This window comes from Epinephelus moara, chromosome 12, assembly GCF_006386435.1.
Source record: "Epinephelus moara isolate mb chromosome 12, YSFRI_EMoa_1.0, whole genome shotgun sequence".
In the NCBI taxonomy this organism is placed as follows: Eukaryota; Metazoa; Chordata; class Actinopteri; order Perciformes; family Serranidae; genus Epinephelus; species Epinephelus moara.
In genome coordinates this window covers 35,468,626-35,482,923 of record NC_065517.1, presented here as the reverse complement: position 1 = coordinate 35,482,923, position 14,298 = coordinate 35,468,626, and the positions used below count along the sequence as shown (strand labels likewise).

At 41.6% G+C, this 14,298-nt stretch overlaps 1 protein-coding gene across 1 annotated transcript in view; it reads left to right on the top strand.

Annotated features, from left to right (window-relative positions):
* Nucleotides 1–12,284, top strand: part of LOC126398582 (26S proteasome regulatory subunit 4) — a 17,341-nt gene extending 5,057 nt beyond the window's left edge. Inside the window, exons 7-11 of the mRNA XM_050058040.1 lie at nt 520–616; nt 4,961–5,150; nt 5,867–6,018; nt 9,082–9,236; nt 11,953–12,284. Coding sequence (XP_049913997.1) covers nt 520–616; nt 4,961–5,150; nt 5,867–6,018; nt 9,082–9,236; nt 11,953–12,087 — 729 coding nt within the window. The 3' untranslated portion in view covers nt 12,088–12,284. The remainder of the gene's footprint in view (nt 1–519; nt 617–4,960; nt 5,151–5,866; nt 6,019–9,081; nt 9,237–11,952) is intronic.
* Nucleotides 12,285–14,298: the final 2,014 nt, after the last annotated feature.

Here is a 14,298-nt window from a genome sequence, read left to right as displayed (position 1 = left end):
TTTAATCAGAAGACAAATTAAACAGGATGACTAGCCAATGTGAAAATCAAAAGAAAGCATAGAATAATGTACTGAAGGAGACTGTTGTGCCATCACATTTTTTGTGGTTTGAGAGCAAAGATCCGGTCGCCGCTGTGCAAAACTCCGCAATACAATTAGGTCTGAAAAAACCCTGGAGTCCGCCGCACACCATTATAATAGAATGAGCACAGCAGTTCTCATGTCATTCAGATGTTTTGTTGCAGATTTTATGGTTATTAAAAAGTGTAATACAGTAAGTAACCTATCACTGGCTAAAGAGACATTCATATCTCATATTCAAAATTTAAAAATATTGCTTGAAAAAGTACTTGAAGGTCTTTGAATTTCATTTTGTAATGTCTGTATGAACACTGTCACCTGTTAATACATTTGCTCAACAACCGCTTTAAGCAAACTGAAGGTTGAGTTGCTCGTGAATGTAACATGTTGTCCTTGAGCGCTGAGTCTGAAGGAGCAGTTTTCTGTTGTTCCTAACAGGAGTCAGTGGAGCTGCCTCTCACACATCCAGAGTATTATGAGGAGATGGGTATAAAGCCTCCCAAAGGTGTCATCCTGTACGGACCGCCTGGCACAGGTGAGTGCTTTAATAAAACATGTTACCAACAGTGGCAACTTGTGTTGTGTGACTTTGGTGAATCCAAACTAACCCTGTAAAACTCCAAAGGAACACAGTAAACACAAACTAACTGGTTGAGGCAGCGGTCAGCCAGCAGCTCTCGTGTTCAGCAAGTTAAAATAATAATTTTTGTCAAAGGAGTCTGGTGGCTTTGAAGAGAGCGATGTAAAGCCCCTTTGCCACTGCACAAAAAACCCACTAACACTGGCTAACATCTGACTTTTTAATGCAGTGGTGAAGGTTTTAATTGGCATTCACACCTGTTTCAAATGACTCTGCAGTTGACATGGGTGTTTATCACTTCCAGCTCCGATCTGCAGTGATTGGAACACAACACCTGGGTGAACAAGTTAATTTTAGCTCCTTTACCAGTGAGATGCAATGACAAGCCATCACAAAATATGTCTTTGACCGTCTTTGTTCAAGCAGCGCACAAACATTGATCCAAATTAATTCAAATTAAATTTGAAAGAGAGACTAAAAAAGTAAGAGTTACATACGAATAAATAAGTAACCACCATAACATTTTCGCTGGCCTCTGTGTTCCTCTTTACTGTTTACTGACCTGGCCGGTCCATGACGTCGAATATCACACATAAAAGAAAACCAGAGCTGTGTACACTGTGGTTGTGCACTACTTGCTTTATTCGTGTTGCTTAATTTGTGTATGTCGCGTCATTTGCATCATGCCCACTGAGCTGCTCTGCAGGGATTCATGTCTAATCGTGTCTTTACTTAGATTAACTTAACACGTTATTCACTGGGGCAAATTGTTTTATTTGCAACCGGTTTGAACACAGCAGGAAACTGATAATGTTTTTAGGTAGATACGATGTTTTGTTGCCGCCCCTGTCCATAGCAGAACACCGCTTAGCTTCTGTGGCATTACTCCTGCCTGCTCCTCCAAACTGGGGGTGTGCCAAGAGACTTTATTGTTGGTAATACACTGACTATGAATAAGTAGCTCTTTTAAAACACTCAATCAGAAAATGTTCTACTACACCCTCGTTACTTTTCATGATACACAAATAATTCAGTTTCACACATGTGGTACAGAAGTCGTATATACTGTATACACGCAGGTACATCTATGTTAAGTTTCCAGTTATATCACAGAAGGATTAAACCCAGCCATAAACAGTGTGAGCGTTTCACTCTCATTTATGACTAAAAATAGGTGTGTGCGAACTGTAAAAAATATTTAGGGCCACATGTGCGCATAAAAAAATCAGCCGAAGCAGCCTATATTTTTGTCAATAAAAAAATATGATAATCTAACCGCAAATGTTGGAGGAACTCCAGCCGCCTTCCCTCTTCCCTCTTCCCCATGTGACACGGTTATGGGCAGTTTTCCAAGCCACTGTCGGCACAATGAATATAAGTCCCACTGTCGGCAGCGTGGAAATAAGTCAAAGTGTGGAGGAGACGGACCGGGTTAAGCGGCGGACCTCCGGGGAAGCCTGCTCCGTTCTCCCCGCAGTTAGGGACCGTTCGCCACGGTACCGCTGCTGGGCAGGGTGGAAATAAGTCCTGCAGAGTTTCAGAGGACCTGGAGAATGTTTTAGGATAGTAATAACATTATATAAGATAATCATATTGCAAAGATAATATATATAAGATAATAACATTAAAGACAAAATTAAATTGCAATACTTTTTCAAAACTTGATGATTTTACCTTTCTGTACATTTTGTATACAAATTCATTAAATAATTTTGCTTGTAAATGTCTATTTGCATCACGTTTATTACGGAAAACACATTATTTGATCAATTTACATTGTGCCCCTAAAGTTCTTTGTGCGCTCCTTACTTTTTCAACTTAGGAGCACATGTGCTCCTTGGGAAAAAAGTTAGCATCAAGCCCTGATAAAGGTGTGTTTACCCCAGACTGACATCACAGGTAAATTCCACATGGTCATTTGGGACCTTTTTTAAAGGGCACCACTGCAGGAAGGTGAGAGTAGGTGACCAACCTTCTGAACCCTTAAGTTAAGTACTGCTGTGGAAAAAGCGCTCTCTACACTTCTAATAATATAAAACACCTTCAGTTTATAAAAGAAGTGTTTCATAGCGCAGTGGTTTGGTGGAAGCAGTATAATTATGCATGGAGCACTGTGATTGGCTTTGTGAACCTCTCAGTCTTTGCCACATTTGAAAGTCATTTTTACACATTTACAATCAAATCTATTCTTCGCTGAACGAGATCTCATTAACTCATTAACATTAATCATTAAATAAGGGTTAAGTGAAACGCACTTTGCTTCAGCTCGGCTCTGAATTTCAATACAGTCACTCTGTATTTATAAAGAACCACATGTCAGCACTGTTACAAGTTGAGTAGCAAAATAAAATAAAATTTTAGCCAGAAGACAAGAGGAATAATTTTTTTATCTTAATTTTTTGATTAATGTCAAAGGTCATGTTTTTTTACTGTCTTTGTGAACAGTATGCACATCTGAAAGAACATTATGATGTGCGTGACCTTTTAGGTGCACCTGGGACAGTGTGCGATATTTTGGGTTCCTAAAAACCTTTGAATGCGAGTAAGAGACCTCCAGCAGCGTGTATACTGACAACATTAGACAAGAACAAATGTGCACACCAGATGAAATAAGACAAGTGAGATATGAAAGAAAATGTCATGGGACGCTGCCCAAGCATCTGAAAATCAATTGGCTGCAGGTCGTTTCCTAAAAGTAACTAAAAGTGACATTTTGTTCACAAGCTCTTAACCTTTTCTTTAATGGAAACATCACAGATCAATTTTAATATCTCAAAACATCCAGTCTGGGTGTTGCTGTTCTACCCGACCAATAACTGAAAACATCCACATGGATGTGAGCAAATAATAAAATCCAGTAGATGATGGGAACTTCTTACAGGGTGACTTCGGTATTTTTCAACCTGGACCATATTTTCACATTTTTTTGTGTCCAAGTGACTGATGGGAACAACAGTTTTTAAAACCGGTCCAATATTGAGTGAGGGCGCTGCAGCCGGCAGCCGCGAAGCAGGCATGTCAGCATCGTCAATTTACGTCCGCTAAAAGTGTTTGTTTTTGCCAGTGACAGGTTCAGATTGTTAATATAAGTGTCTGACAACATTATGGAAAGGATCCCTACAGTGATAGACCTTTTTATTGAAGAGTGAGATCCTTTTTGTTTCACCAGAAACAGCCCCAAAATTGCAAACTCATGAAATCTGTCTTTGCACTGTTCCAACAATCAGCAACTTGTGTCAGCCAGCTCTGGTTTGTTTGGCATAAACCCTTAATTGACCCAGTCAGATGTGAGAATGTGATGACTCTATACTAGAGAACTGCTTTGTGTTGGGATCCCGCAGGACCCAACACAAATCTCGCCGGAACAGGTGGTTTTATCTTTGCTGCAGGGGGGAGCAGGCCGTCAGGAAAAAAAAGTAAGGGTCCCGGAGGTTAATTAATATGAAGGATGGAAATGTCAACAAGTGAAGTGGAAAAGAAGATAACAGCAGGACATTACAAAACAAACAATAACGAAGCACGCCCGACATTTGGAGGAGTTTCTCAGGAATATAAAAGATAATAATAATCACCCTGAATCAGAGTAACTGTAATTATTAATGTAATTATGCACCAGAATGTAATTTCACCACTAATGACCAACAGATATGTATAAAATATTTTCCTTGCAGGATGGTAGAAGACTCAATCTATTGATAATAACTATAACAACAATTAAAAATGGTTCAGTACCGAGCGAGACGGCTGCAGCTGACAGCTGTGAAACACCCTGGACAGGTCACCAGACTATCACAGGGCTGATACATAGAGACAGACAACCATTCACACTCACATTCACACCTACGGACAATTTAGAGTCACCAGTTAACCTGCATGTCTTTGGACTGTGGGAGGAAGCTGGAGCACCTGGAGGAAACCCACGCTGACACAGGGAGAACATTTTATTTGATTCTTTGTAATCAATACAGCGTCACCATTACAACATATCGTCATGCATGTTTGGTTTCACCAGCCTGAAATTCTGTCGGACTGTTTCTCAGCCGTCCAGAAGGTGTTGTCCGTGTCTGCCTGATTAAATGTGAAAGCAGCATCAGATCCTTTTTGTTCAACCTGGAAAGGCTCAAATTCGCCATCGCCATCGCCATCACCATCACCAAACCCACCAGACTCCATTTAAAAAAAACAACACTTTAGTGGACTTACACTGAAGATGCGAACATGCCCTGAGTAATCTCATGCTAAAGACATGTTTGAATATATGGCAAAGTATAAGCATTTGTTATGTCATGTGTGTCCCAGGTAAGACGCTGCTCGCCAAGGCCGTAGCCAATCAGACATCAGCCACCTTCCTGCGCGTCGTGGGCTCAGAGCTGATCCAGAAGTACCTGGGAGACGGGCCCAAGCTGGTGCGAGAGCTCTTCAGGGTGGCAGAGGAGCACGCGCCCTCCATTGTCTTCATCGACGAGATCGACGCCATCGGCACAAAGAGGTACACAGAACATCTGCTTTAAACTATTTTAGACTGTGAGAGACTGAGACGTCAGAACAGTGACGATGTATCACGTCTCTCGGGTGGGGCGTCAGGAGTGGATGACAAGGTGTTGGATAAGTAAGTGTGATCACTGACTCTTACACTTTTATTTTTATTCAACTCTTAACAGCTCATTAACAGGTTTACTAACTTCATCGTCATGGAACTGAAAGTGTGTTTCTGTTTGGGAGATTCTAAAATAATTATTCAATATTATTAATCTGTACAGTAGACAAAGTTTTTATATTCAGTGTGAACATCACACTTTTGAAAGTTTGTTTCTCAGGTGGGGTTGATGTAATGCAGCAGCTGCAGCTTTCTTCCTGTCCTCTATTAAAAGAAGGTGACAGTAACAGGACCAGAAGCAACAGACAGTGTAGGAAATACAAAATCAAAAGCTTTATTTGTCTGTGTTTCATCCTTGTTGGCAGCAACGGCAACAACAATGTGAAGTAATATGTTGGCTGATGTAAATGAACGAGCCTGGTTAGATGTTGACTTGGAGAATCAGTTGGCTTCTAGATGTTTCTGCACTCTGAAAACAACTCAGTTAAATGGGTCAGCAGCTGTAAGAGAACTGCAGGATGGAAAAGGGGGGTCTGAGGTCATGTGGCCGTGTTGTGCATCCTTTAAATTCCTTAGATAAATGTGTACGACCTGTCTGTGTTGTGCAGGTATGACTCGAACTCTGGCGGTGAGAGGGAGATCCAGAGGACCATGCTGGAGCTGCTCAATCAGTTGGACGGCTTCGACTCGCGAGGAGACGTCAAAGTTATCATGGCCACCAACCGGATAGAAACCCTGGATCCAGCCCTCATCAGACCTGGTCAGTAGGAGTCTGTTTGGATCGGATTCTGACACCTACATTTGTCTGATAGACAGTGGTTGTATTCTGCTGAGTCATGGCAGGACGGAGACATTATATCACATAATTTTTCTGATGTTGGAACTGAATTTCTTTTCTTCATCTTTGGGGACAGCAACATGTATTTTGTGTACACTATATTAAGAGTATTTTCACCGCTTAACCTCTTTGTCAGACGGCCCCTTCTCATGTGAAAGCCAATATCAGCTTCAGTTCTCCATCTGTGCTCTCATCAAAGCCAGACTCCATTGACAGAAACAGCAATTTTAGCTCACTTAACACAGGAGCTGCTGTTCTGCAGCTGTCTCCATCAGTTAGTGAGTTTGTGTAATTGTGTGACTTTGGTGTTTTAAAGGGTTCATTAGGATTCACCAAAGTCACACAATGACACAGACAAACTAACTCATAGAGGCAGCAGCAGACCAGCAGCTCCTGTGTTCAGCAATATTAAATGACAGTTTTTGTCAGTGGAGTCTGGCTTTGAAGAGAGTGATGTAACAGCTTCAGCTCCCTGTCAGAAATTGCTGTTTGGTACGGTGAAGCAGTGAAAATATTGTTTTTAGGTGGCTAAAAGATGTTTTGCTGCTCCCCCGTCCACTTTAGAATAGTGCTGCACGATTAATCTAATCGCAATCGCGATGTCAGGCTGTGCGATTACATAACTGCATAAAAGGCTGCGATTTGCGATTTAATGTAAATAAATGTTAACGTGTGTGACTGTGAACGTGACTACCTCTCCTGTAGTGTGTGGAGTTCGTTGACATTACGCCCACAAGCTATCCTGACCAAGAACAGGCTGAGTTGGTGGCGAAAAAAAACGTCTATTATATGCCGATACTTTGGATTCAGGTACGGTGACGTTGAACAGAAAGACGTGCTGTGTAAAAGTTCCCGCGGCAACACGATCAATTTATATCAGCACTTGAGACAGCACAGAGAAAAGTAGGAAGGATGCATGCGAGAGAAAGCCAAGCTGTGTAACGTTAAAGACAGAGACAACTGAAAGACACCAGAGCCTCATACAACAACATCCAAGCACACTTGTGTCACGGGGAAATCATGGACTCTATAACAAACTGTATAATAACAAATGAAAAACTGAGCAATTTTGCTCGGTTCCGGCCCACTTGACACGTTGCTGTGTTGTGTTACGGCCTATTCACGTGCTGTCATTTACGCCTGAACACAACACAGGCTCACTCCGCTGTGTGTACAGTGCCGTGCTGTGCTGCTGTGTGAGCAGCCTGTTTGACTGTGCTCAGTCTGTTGATGGTCATTAACACACTGTCCATCACAATAACTATGTCAGGTCAGGTCAGTGCCCCCCTAATATAATGTAGGGGAAACACTGAATCAAGCAAGAAGACTCATGATACCATTTATGTATTATATTGTAATCGCAACCGCAAATCGCGATATTATCCACTCAAATCGTAATCACACATTTTTATCAAATCGTGCAGCACTACTTTAGAACATTGCTTTGCTTTAATGTCTGTACTCTCCAAACTGGGGGCGTGCTGTAGGTAATACACTGACTATGGAAAAGTACCTCATATATAAAACCCTACTTCAGAAGATCTGAACTGTCCCTTTGACAGTGCAGAATTCTTCCTCATTATTATTCCAGAAAGACTCAGAGAAGTAATTAGATTTTCCTCTTGATGTTTTTTCTAGTTTGAAAATCTTGTTAATTTCAAAAATCAATCATTTGCCTGACCTCAGTATTTATTCATTAAACTATTTAGACTCTGGGCACCAAACAGTTTAATTAATCAGATCTGCTTTAACATGTTTTCCTGTGAACTATAGTGTAAAAGTTCGGGGGTTTCAGTTGAGTGTGGGCAGAATCATTTACACGTACTGCCTTGTAAAATTATTAATATTTAACAATTAACCAATAGTGATCAGTGTTTGATCAATCAGCACACCACTGTGTTAATTAATCAGATTGGTTTTGAGTGAGAGTTACTGGCATTAGTCCCTGAATTAAATTTTAAATATGGAGACACTACAAGTGAATCAGTAAAACTTAGAACTAATAAGATATCACCATAAAACTTTCCCAGTTGATTACTTGATCGATCACTGAAAGTGTTTTCAGCAGCTGGAGGCACGTTTTTGTAATTGTTGCATTGCAAATGAGTCATTATCTAATCAAATATGTGCTTTGACGTAAATTTCCAGAATAGAAATCTGAACTAAAATAAAAACTTTAAAGCTATAGTGCGTAACTTCTGTCGCCTCCCAGCGGATAATGCGTTATTACAACTAATAAGCCGATGGCACTTCCATGTACACAGAGTAACATTCGCCACACACCGTACACAGAGTAACACTCGCCAGTCGCCACACACCGTGTACACAGAGTACGTTACTACTCATAATATAATTATAAGCCAAGTCACTTACTTATCCAACAGCAGCAAGGCAACATCCGTGTCTGCCCTCAGCCCAATTTCTTCCTTCAGGGCTCTCCACCGAGGAAAAGCGACGCCAATACAAATCCTTGTTTGCCTTCTCCGTCGGTCACTTTCCTTCTTTGCTAATAGAGTCCAGGCTATTTCTCTGTGGTAGGATCCACTTCTGAACCGTGTCTCAGCCGCTTCTCCGCCACGTTGCTTTCTCTTTCTACCTGCGCTTTACCTCTTGCTATGACACTCTACGCTCTTCCTCCCCCTCCCTTCTTGTTGTGAGGAAGCATTTCCTGTGTGCCAGTGCGGGAATGTCGCCGGTCAACGCGCAAACTAAAAATGATATATATTGAAAAATACCGCGAGATGTTAGAGGAGCCGATCGGCTTAATCAGCATTGTGTCATCTCCTCTAGTAGTGGCTTGGGTGAAACGGACATTTACGGACATGTAGAAGTTACGCACTATAGCTTTAATGTGCATTTTGGAGGGGTTTTTTTCCACTTGTGTGAAAATGTCAAAATTCACCAGTGTAAAAAAGCCCAACTCCGTAGTGTCTCCTCTCTACAGCTGCAGTTCATGACGTTTTCTTCTCTCCTCCTCCTCTTCAGGGAGAATCGACCGTAAGATCGAGTTTCCTCTGCCGGACGAGAAGACCAAACGGAGGATCTTCCAGATCCACACCAGCCGCATGACAGTAGCAGATGATGTCACCCTTGATGACCTCATCCTAGCTAAGGACGACCTATCGGGAGCAGACATTAAGGTGAGAGTTAGGCAGCCGGATCCAAAATCTACTCACCAGTTTGACTTTTGAGCGTCCACTTGGTTAAGATCAGAAAGGATCTTATAAATAATCTGAAGGCCAATAAAACATGACGAAAAGTAAAAGCCAAAACTTAAATGCACCACGAGATGATGATGATGAGTTCTGTCTTTACTCCTTCAGATGAGAAAGTATCTGTAGGAGTACACTGTGTTAACATGAGAGTAGATTAAGCAACATGGTGTTAGAGGTTGTGTCCAGTCGAAGTGCGTCCTGACACCAGAGATGTGTGTGTGCTCTTAGTTTGCTCCGGCCTCATTCTGTGACCAGACATTATTGATGGCGTGAGTTCAGGAGGTTCGTGCAGTGAGTGGGTTCACACTGTGACTCAGCAGGAAGAGGGAAACAAGATGAACGGCTCATTTTCTGAGTTAGTGGAGATCAAACGGCTGTTTAACTGTATCACATGCTCCATTCAAAAATATCCAGAGTTCACTGAACGTTTAACTCTTTAATTCTGACTGACTCAACTCTGCTGCCCTCACGTGGCGGCTGACAGGATTACACTCTGAGTGGGTGTCGAGCATTCTGTGTGATACTTGAATTTCTTTAACAGCTTCAACATGATCACATAAATGATGTCAGTCATTTTGAAAAGCTGGTATTGAGCAGAAGAGAATAAACCAGCTTCTCTGATATCTGCTACTGTCAGCTTTATAAGAATCAAAGTGTGAGCTGCACCCAAACTCTATCTTCTGATTGTCAAACAGCATCGTGTGTGTTGGTGCTGTGGTCTGAACGGTGGTCAGTTTAAATTACATATCTTAGAATTAATTTACTACTCACTAACAACTTGGAGTAACCTTTGAAAAGATTTGAAACTATGTGAATTGGTCTGATTTTAAAGCCCTCAAAAGTGCAAGGATGAATGAATCAGTATGTTCTTGTCATGGTGCGTAGGTTTCTATATATTACTGTATATCTTTTTTGTTTTATATTGTTTGGCTGTAGCTTTGCGTATGCAGCTGTCTTGGCCAGGTCTCCCTTGTTAAATATGTGTTAAATAGATACAAATAAAAAGGTGACAAGTTGTCACAGTGGAAAAGAGGTTGAATAAAAACCACCTACAGCTTTTTAAAAATAGTTAGAGATGCACAATATTGTATTTTTGCTTATATCTGACATTTTCCGACTCATTTTGGCTGATTGTTGATGCCGATATCTGCACATATCTTTTCCACCTAATTGCAGGAAACACAAAGTCTCTCCTGTAGTGGCATTAACATATTATCGTGCCTGGCGGATGAGTTCCCACAGTCATGGAAAACTCGAAAAGTCATATAACATAAAATCACATTTTCAATGCCTGGAAAAATTAGTTAGTAAAAATTAGGGCCCGACCGATATGGATTTTTTGGGGCCGATGCCGATTCTGATATCATGGAATAAAAAAATAACCGACATATCGGCCAAGTAAATTTTTATGTTTTTCAATTTAAAAAAACCCCTGAAATACCTGCTTTTGATGGCTTAAATATAGTTCAAACACTCGTTACAAAGATATAAATTGAAGGAAGAACATTTTACTATTTTCAAATACTTTTATTATCATAAATTGTGTGGAACAAGCAGCATATGAACAATTTGAACACAAAATAAATCCAAAATATGATGTGCAAAAAGGCAGTAAACCTCTGGTGAATAAAATAATCATGTAAAGTCTATATGAATTAAGACATTCACATGTATGTTCACAGTACCAGAGTTCTTCTTATTATTGCCAATTTAACAGAGGTAGGTTATAGTGCAAAAAGTAACACAAGGACATCATTTCTAAGTATGTAGTATTTCTAAGTAATGTAACATAACGACAAATTTATTTTGTGTAGCTGTCAACATTATGTAGCTAGGGTTGCAGCAATGTACCGGTTTCAAGGTATACCGTGACGACTTCCGTAAACAAAATGGTTTCAGTTTTCACTTATAGTAATAAAATGTTTGCTCAACCAAAATAACCCTTCTGTTTTCAGTCCTCTCGGGGTCATTCTGACTGATAACGATATAAATTCTGTAATACTGTGACTGTGAAAGTGCAGTATTTTCAGAGATGGTTGTCGTTCCATGACAATCTCATACCATTGCAACCCTGAACGTAGCTATGTTGATGTGTGAAAACGTTTTGTTTACCATCGCATATGTTTCTTAATTTTCGTCCCGCACTCCGTTTCTCCCGTCATGTTTGAATAGTTTGAATCCGTCATTTTAGAAAATGTCAGGCAAGTGGGGCAAGAGTTTTTTGTTTTGTTTTGTGGGTCCTTAAAAAGTTATTGAAAAGCTTTGAAATTTTTTCCATGAAAATGTGTGGGAACCCTGGATACAGACGTATAATAAAATGCTTTTCTAAATGTGCACATCTACTGGGCAAAATAAGAAAACCACTTCAACTTAAGTTACATATAAACTTTTATTTTTTATTTATTTTTAATGAAACATTTTCAAAGAAAACTGTACAATTCATCCTACTTTGACCTTCTTGGAAGAAGCTCTCCGTGAGACAGGCGTGTCCAGAGTCTGGCCTAAGGGCCAATCGTGGCCCCATGGACTGTTGTTCCAAATATACCACGACTGTCTTTTGTTGTACAGAAACATTTATTAAAGCTGAACTCGAGCCTGGCGCTTTATATTCACCTCCTGTCCTCCTCCCTGTGTCCTCCAGGCCATCTGCACAGAGGCGGGCCTCATGGCGTTACGGGAGCGCCGCATGAAAGTCACCAACGAAGACTTCAAGAAGTCCAAGGAGAACGTCCTGTACAAGAAGCAGGAGGGCACACCGGAGGGGCTTTACCTCTAACCTTCAAACTGTCGTGTTCTCTCACCCTCACCCCGACGCTCACCCCTTCTCTATCTATCGCTGTGTGAAAGAGCGGAGGCAGCAGCTGAGTTGTCCGCCTCCCCACAGAGAGTTTTGATATATTTTGTGCATGTCATGTCTGGCTTATCCCACTCTCCTCTTACCGTTATGTGAATAAAAGGACAAAAATAAATAAATGGCCACGTTGTGTTAGTCATCTTTTTTTACCCATTTTATTTTCCGGAGCGTTTTGGCTCGCAGCCGCAGCTCAAATTGTGTTTGAACAGACGCAGCATCTGTCGACGCCTGCTTCTTATTAGATTCCTGTACATCGCCGTGCTGTAATATCTGGAGATAATTAATCACATGAATTATTCAATTAGTTCAGTCACTGTGTTGTCGCCCTCGATGTCACCAACACAATCAATCCTGTCAGTATGCACAGTTCTGTGTTTTCCCATGCTTGTGTTCTCGCACACTTTCTGAGGATGATGTACTTATTTTAGAGCTCAGAGACGAGACAAAGGCCTGAAGGAATCACCCATCCTCTCGTTTAAAACACTCTGCACTAATTACCAGAATATTCCATATCACTCCCACACACTTGACGACTGCAGATATTTACACATAATTAAATCTGGGGGTTACAGGATGAGACGAAACACCCTGACTGAAGCATTTTACTCGGACATTGCCTCCAGGAGCGGCACATTGTCACCGCACTGATGCTTCACTCAAAGCAGGGGGAGGCAGAAATCTGCAGAGTTTGAAAATACGACCTCCTCCTGCAGCTCCCCTCTCTGTCCTAAGCCCCTCCCACCGGACGACCACAGGCGTATGCATGTGCTTCATACAGTAACTCAGTGTTTCCCATACATTGATTTATTTCTCAGTTGCAGGCAGCTCATTCCATAAATGAAACAATAATTAGCTGCTAGCCACCCCAACGCCCCTCCGCCTCGCTCCCCGCCACTTTGGACTGCTTCCCTGATAGAGGAGCAGACTCAGCTCAGGAGGTGGAGCTTTGGTTGATGGCTGAGTGAGAGTGTCTAACCTGTGTAACAGCAGCAACATAAAGTTTGCTAATCGGGCTGGAGTTGGGGTGCTTCAGGTGCTGACTCGGGGTCCATCTCCAGAGCTGCTCTCCGCCCTCCAGAGGAGAGTGCTGCTGATGCCACAATTTGACATTTTTTTTGCACTATAAGATCCCATCATCACTGAAGTGTAAGTCATTCAAGGGAGACAGTAAAAACCCAAATATGGAATAGTCATTTTCATATTGACATGAAAGGTGTGTTGATTGACGTCAACTCATTCATCGAGTGACAACTGGCTTCAACTTGTTTTTGTCCCAACTCGTCAAATATGGTCACTTTGTCAGTGAACCTACACGTCTAAATATGATGCCCTAGGTACCCTACTGCGTCTGTTTTGCATGTTCAGGGACAGCATGTCAATACTGGTTACATGCATTGTCTTTTAAAATAAATTATGTTTTCACAGAAAATTTCAGGTACTGTGTGCACAGTCATGCACAAATACGAAAACATTTTTAGGTTAACTTCTGTAAATTTAGACAACAAAAGCATATGGTTAGGTTTAGAAATAACCATCATGGCTTGGCTTGAAATTTTACAGGGGGACTGAACAGTGCAAGGTGAAAGTCCAGGCTTGGTTTGACCCACTGCCAATCCCGCCCTTCCTGTAGAGACTTTCTCGCTCTTTATATTACAGTATTTGCAGGCAGTGTTACAACTGCTGGCACCCGGGTTGTGCTGCCATAAATGGCACCTCTGAGCGTATTTGTCTGATGCTGACATCCACTGACATTCAGATGGGTTCTTGCTAGTTGCTTCTAAAACTGACCTATATCATACTGCCCACAGACTGTAAAAATAATGGATGTAGCCACTGTGATGTCCACTGGTTTGTAGACTCCTGTTTTGAAGCCTTGAGCTCGGCATTTTGGCTGTCACCATCTTGGCCTCTTGGAGCCAGAAGTGACCATATTTGGATGAGAGGGTAGAGCTGTAAAGGAGCGAGGGGTGGATCTGACCGAGAAGCTGAGGACACTGTCTGCAGACCACCGTCAGGTAAAGCTGCCCGCATTTGATTATGCAAAACTGTTTTTGTACCAGGCTGTTTATTTCTACATTTTAACATGGAGGTTTGTGGGGACTGACTTGCTCTTGGAGCCCCCTCAAGTGGACA